At 44.4% G+C, this 7,462-nt stretch overlaps 1 protein-coding gene across 1 annotated transcript in view; it reads left to right on the forward strand.

Annotated features, from left to right (window-relative positions):
• The window catches only part of cecr2 (CECR2 histone acetyl-lysine reader), a 43,177-nt gene extending 36,088 nt beyond the window's left edge, over positions 1–7,089 (forward strand). The window contains exons 17-19 of the mRNA XM_030053311.1: positions 454–2,563; positions 2,876–2,946; positions 3,599–7,089. Coding sequence (XP_029909171.1) covers positions 454–2,563; positions 2,876–2,927 — 2,162 coding nt within the window. The 3' untranslated portion in view covers positions 2,928–2,946; positions 3,599–7,089. The remainder of the gene's footprint in view (positions 1–453; positions 2,564–2,875; positions 2,947–3,598) is intronic.
• The last annotated feature ends 373 nt before the right edge of the window (positions 7,090–7,462 follow it).

Genomic DNA, 7,462 nt, shown 5'->3' on the forward strand with positions numbered 1-7,462 from the left:
GTCATTGCCCCTCCTCTCTATCCTCTGCTTCATTCAATTTGATTTTAATTATTTTTCACAGTAAGTGGTAAATTGAATATTCATTAGTTTGCTGAAATGTCTTGCTGGTTGCTTTGAGGGTAGAGCAGAGATGACATGTCATCAGTTGAGCAACTCTTGCCAGTCTGTGTATCTTTTTGTGTGAAATTATAGGAACAGGGATTTGCTTATCAGAAATTATATTTGCTTGAGTTTTGAGTTGTTCATTTCATCGTATCATTTCAAGTATTATCTGGGTGCAGTTTTGGCAAAGAGATCAAATGAGACATTTATGCACAGTTTTTTGGTTACCTTGTCCTTGTGATCTAAATTATATTGTTGTCAATACCTTTTCTATAATATTAATTGTACATTGTATTATAGAATTGATTCAGGCTCATATGTTTACACATGTATAATTCTGTGTGTTAACAGGTTCAACACCAAAACCCAAGATGGGTGACAAAAGCAACACCAACCAAGCTTCATCAGACAAAAACTCCATTTCATGCAGCCAAGAGCGCCCGTCTCTCCCGAGCCCCACAGAGCCCCACGGTGGGCCAGCAGAGGGGATGCAGAGCCCACCAACTCCTAACTGGGGCAGATCACAGGAGCATCCGTCTGGACCAGGGCTCCCACAGAGTTCAACAGAGGGCCACAAGCAGGCGGTGGATGGCCGGGGACAATCTGCTAGCCACTTTGCCCCTCAACCCAGTAATCCGACTGCTGTCTCATCACATCCCAACAACAGCAATAATACTAGTCCTGCTGGACCCTCTACACCCAAGGCCCCTCAACAGTCACAAAACAGCCCTCAGCAAAACATTCGGAGCTCTGCACTTCCTCAGAAGAATGTACCACCAGCGCATGCTGCAACATCTCAGAATCCCTCTCTGCAAATGTTGGAGAACAAAGAACCTCATATGGAAAAAGCACATCAGCAGAGTGAAAATCAGCAGAAGACCCAAAAACAGCAGCAGCAGCAACCTCAGACGGGTCAGAGAACCCCTCCCCAGCATCATCCTCTGAGCTCGCCCCCGCACATGGTCCAGAACACTCAGCAACAGAGTTCTCAAATTCTTCCCCCTCCTCATCACGTTTCTCATAACAACCCCCCACAGTGTGGTCCTCTGCAGGCCAGCACCATGCACGGGATGCCGCAGGGCGCCCAACAAGGGGCCCAGCCTGGCCCCCCTCAGCCAGCTCCCCTCACTTCTCTTCCACCCAGCCACCCTACACCCCAGCTGCCCCCACACCCCAGCCCAGCAGAGCGTGGAGATCAGAGACCAAGTGAGCCTACAAGCAGAGCAGACTCAGTGGGCGCTGCTGGGCCTCTGCAGCTCAACATGATGAAATCTGCCCCACCCAATGGTATTTATAAGCAGCTGGACTTCAGCCCAAATCCTCACCAGACTCAGCTAGTGGGTAGTAACCAGGGCAGGCAGGCACCCAAGGAACCTATGCCTGGCCACAACCCGGCCATGCCTCCTCATTCTCAAGGCCAGAATAATGGGCCCTTGGGTCAGTATGGCATGGGGAGCCCTCCCCATCCACACTACAGCCAGCATAACATGACGAGGCCCATGCCTCAATCTGCTCACCACTCTTATCCCAACCAGCCCATGAACCCCCACCACAACCCTGCTCATTACCCTGCCTACCACCAGCAAGGAGGAGCCACCTACCCCTACCACATGGCAGGCCAGCAGCACCCTCAGGCCCAACCCAACATGTACCCACCTTCTCAGTACCAGCAGCAACACTACTACCCCCAGCCCCATCCCCAAACCCAGGCCCATGCCCAGGCTAACAGTAGAGGGGGTTATCCCTCAGAGGACTGGCATCGATCACAGTACCAGCCTCGCCACCCGATGCCCCCCAGTGCTTATTTACCCATAGCCAGTGCTAATGTCAACGGGCGGTTGAAGGAAAGCAGTCTATCACCAATGGGCTCTGAGGGCTCCAGCAATGCCAGTCTGGTGTCCCCTGGCCCTGTGTCTGAAGCTGGGCCTCACCCTGGAGGCCCGGCAGAGGGTAGGGTTGAAGGCAAGGAGCAAGCCAGTGGTGCCAGCCCTGCAAAGCAAGCCCATAGCAAGGAGAGTTCAGAACGACCTGAAAGCCCAAAAGAAATCCTGGACCTGGACAGCCATAATGCTGCTGCTCGTCGCCGTAGCACCCAGCCACCTCAACAGCAACAGCCCCCCACCTCTGCTGCACACATGGCTTCCAGCTTCATGTATGACCCACGCGCTGTGCACCCTGGAATGCAGCAGGGTGGGGTTCCTCCACCTCACATGATGTCTCGGGTTGGCAGGGTTGGCAGTGGAGCCCCTTACCCCGGCCAGCCTTACCCAGATCCGGGACACTACGCTGCCCAAAGACCTCACCCGCACCTGATGGAAGCCCTCCAGAGGCCCCAGCAGCTGCCCTTCTCACCGGGTCAGACACGCATGGCCATGTACCAACACCCCCGAGCTGGAGGGCCCATCCAGGGCATGATGCTCCAACAGAGAGGCCTAGCACTAGAACACTTCCTAGACCCAGGGTAAAATGTCTCATCCACTCTCATTAAGTTTATAGTTGTTCTTGTAATCTGATATATGGTTTTGTTTTGTAGTTTTATCAACCTGTATGATATTACCAGTATTATTTTCTTTTTATTATATGGGCTACCATAGACTTTTCATCACACAGTCAAAATAGTATCAATGAAGTGTATTCAGTTACTACTAGCATTTGTTTCCATGAAGATGAAGGAGCTCAAATGACCTTGTGGTGATAGTTGCAGTGAGAAGCTCTCTTTAATAGTGGGTTCATTCATTCATTTATTTCTGTTTGTCTGACCTTTGTCGCACAGGCAGCAGGTGATGGCTGCTCCTGGCGGTCCCAGCAGTAAACGGGGATTATGACAAGTACCATATAAGCAAAGTAAGTGAGAATACCTTTTTTTTTCTTAAGATGAGGGAAGTGTGTGTGCCATCCTGTAGGCAGGGCTCCCACAGGTCTAGGAGTTTCTGGAAAGTCATGTAATTTTTGAAAAGTCTGTTCTAGACAAGGAAAGTCAGGGAGCTGAAAAAAAGTCTTGGGACAAGTCATGGAATATCATGGAATTGTGTCAGCCTTGATTTAAAATAAATAAATAAATAAATAAATAAATAAAAATCAATTTGTACGTATTCACCAAGTACATTTTTTGTATACTGGGTTATGTCTTATGTTGTAGGCTATTGTGTTTGTGTTATGTTGAGTACCCATACAAAATAAATAATGTCTAAATATAATTAATGGTTGCTTAAAATTTTGTTCAAGAAAAGGAAACATGTTTTTTTTTTTAAGTCATGGGAATTAAGCATTTTTAGTTTGAGAAAGTCATGAAAAAAGTTGGGGAATCTTATCTTTTACACAGAGTGAGAGCCCTGTCCAGGACACTATCAAGTTGGGGAATGGGACTGTTATTACTCTCATAACCAGTCCTCTCTCTTTAACCCTGAAGGTGTCAGTAGGCCTGTAGAGTTCATGTCCAGTCTTAAATAGTCCAGAAAAATATGAATGTGAATTCATTATTTTATCTTTGTTTCAGGCTGAAGGTTATCAAGTAACATCTGGACAAAGCGGTGCCCGCCTGTCAGCCTCAGAATCGGACTGTGCCACGGAACTGTCATCTGGATTGTACAGTCTGTCCCTCTGCCTATTTGAATTTGTCAGGATGCACCAGGAAATTTCTACTTACACCAGAATGACAGCATCAGATCTAAGAGCATCCTGACTGGGCTGACAGAGACGGTAGTGGGCAAAACGGTCTTTTTTTTTCCCCCTGGAACCTCTGTAGGATTTTACCAAACTCCAAGTAAATCCTTTACTGGTTTGCTTCTAGTGGACAAACTCTGCTCTATTTCCCCACCACTGGACTTTAAAATCCAACAGGGCAGCTGGTATTGTGATGATAATAATTGATAGTAAAAAATAATGTGATACACAAATTGATTCCCTCCACTGGGAGGTCAGAGCACAGGGTCATCTGCAGAGCAGCCCCTCGGAGCTGGAAGGGATTCAGCGTCTTGCTCAAAGACACTTGATGGACGCTTGAGCCTAACTCCCCCAGTCGAAGGGCAGTCTCTCTAACTACTAGGCCGCCCTGCTGCAAGAACACTGGACAGCCTTCTCCTCTCCCAGCAATCAAATGCGGATGATCTCAAGTCATAGATTTTGGTTTTAGTCACTGAACTCGGCTTGGTTTCATGTTTGCTCGATGGACCTGAAGCCAGCTCTCACTGGAAATCTACTGAGGAGGAAGAGGACCGACGATGAAGAGGAAAGAGGGACTGTTGTTTTACTACTACTATCTTCTGTTCCAAACGCATTTTTAAACTCAGGTGTAGAAAAGGAGGTACTATGAGACTGTCACCCTAAACCCTGTCAACTCACAGGCCCCTTGCAGTTGCCTTGGTTTCCTTGTTGAATGTACGTGTGAATGAGTAGACGATAATGTGAGTGGAGCACAGTAGCCGCGTGTGAAAGGACAAGACACTGATCATCTGTCTGAAGCAAAAACCGTCCTCAGAAAGAAAAAAAAAAAGAAATAAAAGAAAAAAGGCCCAATTACTGTCCATTTCCGCCCCAACTGAATCACACTCCTCTAGTTCTGGGGTAAACATATATGCATCTCTCAAAGCTGCCTTCATTGTTCAAGAATGTCTTTGACTAGCAGAGAGGGACCGGCGACGAGGGCTTTGTTTGCATCTGACTCTCTGCTATGCACTAGGGATTTTATTAGTCTAAACAACCTGTTACTGAGTGGCCTTGGATAGTTTTATTTTAAGTTGGTACCTGTTACCATATAAATATCTATAAATGAATATATATTAAGTACAACGCTTCACTGTAGCTGACTTACCTCTCGTCCCAGAAGAGGGAATACTGAAATTCTCCCAAGGTGACACATCCTGCTAGCTGCTTTATGCACATACGCAAAATGAACCCTAACCTATGAACTAGAATTAACTATTTGTATACTACAGTCTGATTTTTTTTTTTTTTTTTTCAGTTGTCGTCATGGCCACCATCAAATCCTGCTGTTTTGCTTTTTTAAATTGTGTCATTTATGTGTTTCACCCACAATTGTTGTCCCACTGTAGCTCCTTAAGAGATTCCTTTAAACATCTTTCTCTGTTCATTCACAGCAAGTCCCCCCGGCATGGTTGTTTCCTTCGAGTGCGTTTCTCATTTTCTCCCCTAATTCTTTGTACTAAATGTATCCTCAGGGTGTACAGTTTCTATATACGGGTATTTTTCTGAATTATTTGAAGGAGGAGCAACACAAGGAAGAGTAGGACTGGAATTATGGCAAATTTATCCACCTCAGATCTATGTGAAAAACCTGTTGAATTTTTTACATCTGTACTATCTGACATGTGACAATACTTGGCCTAGCTTACTGCCGATTATATTTTAACAACTTTTTTTTTTTTTTTTTCTCAAAAAGCAAGCCTGTCCAGCAGTCTGAGAGTGCTTTTCCTTTTCATCAGATGCGAGATGGAGCTAATTTGAGCCGATCTACATTCCGGTTTTAATTCATGTCATAGCTTTTGTCATCACAAGCAATCTTTGCTTTCTACTGATTATTATTATTATTATTATTTTTTAGAACAACTAATGTGTGTTCTTGTAACTGTTGTGTGGGTTGTGGAAGCTTCTCGCCACACCTTATCATATCAATGTTGCACCTGTGAGCCCCACTCGGTGCAGTTTAGTGATGGCAGCAAATGAATCTACCTCATATAGCCAGTCGGTGGCAACCACTACATCCCTCCACTTTTGTCTCCTGCTCCTGTTAGTAAAGTCAGCATTTCAGGACCAACTGGTTATTCTATCACCGCTTCCAGTTTTAGGCTCTCACATGTTCTAATGAAATTGCCTTACGATTCCTCGCCATCTCGGGGGAAAACTTGTCAGTTCGCCGTGCCAAATGATGGCACTGACCGACTGACCTTCTCTTGTGATTACTCATTTGTCCGTTCATCACTGAGTGAGCGTGTGTGTGTGTGTGTGTTTTCTGTAAAAGAAGCAACCCTTGAAAGTGCAGACGGTCCTTTTCACGGGTCTGTACTTTGATTCTGCGGTTACTTCTGTTGCTTAATCTCTTCAATATTGGAGTGTGATGAGTGGGCATATTACATCGTATGTCTGATACCAGGACCCGGTTTATTGGTCCCCTTTTAATTGTACAGATTGCATGCCTTCCTGCCCATCGAGTTTGGAAACTACACAAACTGTAGGCAGTGTTTCTGTTGTTATACAGTTTAGGGTCTGTCATAGGCAGCATAGAGTTTGGCAGCATTATAATGCCCTTAGTAATAGATAGCTAAGGCATTGTAAGGAAACATTTAAAGAAGGACGGTGGAATAGGAAAACGCTAGAAGCTGTGAGACAATGTTATAAATGTGTCACATGATGCTTGTACAAGGAACGTGTTGCTATTTTGATAAAATAGGGAATTGTCTCATGATTTTAGTGGGCCTAACGGATGAGGCCACGTCGGAGGTAGTGTGTTCACTCGCGCTGTCCAGTGTATGAAGGACGGTGTTGTTTTGTAAAGGTCTGTGAGGTTGTGAAACTGTCTTACGGTGTACAGATGTGTGTGTATTTCTGGTGCGTAGACTCTGCACCGGATGGTTGGAAGTGTGCGTACAACTCTCACTTCGCTCTCACTTTTTACTCTGCTGTCATCTCTCTGCACTAGTGAAAAAAAACCATCTAGTTGTGATTAAATGTGAATCATATTTATTTGCTCTTTTAAGAATTTTTTGTACATTTTTCGGAACTTGTTTTTAATATAAATGTGCTGTCTTTTTTTTTTTTTTTTTTTTTTTTTTTTTGGATGTTATTGTTTTCATTTTAAGCAGTTGACTTTTACCTCAGTAGCATGGTGGCATTGAAAAAGACCCTGTATGTTTCATTTTTATGTGACGTTTACAAGTTCTTATCTGACTGACATAGATTATTTTGGAAATGGACCGAAGTATTTTCTATACTGTACATTTCTTAGAAATAAATAACTTTTTCCTGAATAATTCTGTTTCGCTCTCTTGGTTTTGAGTTCTGGGAAATAAATGACGAGGAAGAGGTTTTTAGAAAAGGAGCGTTGGGCCTTTTTTTTTTATTATCTCATTTATTGAATCTAATCTAATCTAATTATAGGAAAGCAATGTTGCTATGTTTGACCAGCAACAAGAAAAACAATGTATTTATGCAGCTACACTGGGCTTGCCACTCCTTTACAACAATGGAGCAGATTTTTTTTCTTTTTTGTTTTGACCAGGAGTTTGCAGCCAGTTACAGTTAAAAACCCTTCTCTAATTAACACTTTTGTGAATAAAGACGGCTAAGACAAGGGTGCACCATCCCGTGATAATGGGGCATGTGTCTGTAATCCGTTGAAGAAATT

Source organism: Myripristis murdjan, chromosome 6, assembly GCF_902150065.1.
Source record: "Myripristis murdjan chromosome 6, fMyrMur1.1, whole genome shotgun sequence".
Lineage (NCBI taxonomy): Eukaryota > Metazoa > Chordata > Actinopteri > Holocentriformes > Holocentridae > Myripristis > Myripristis murdjan.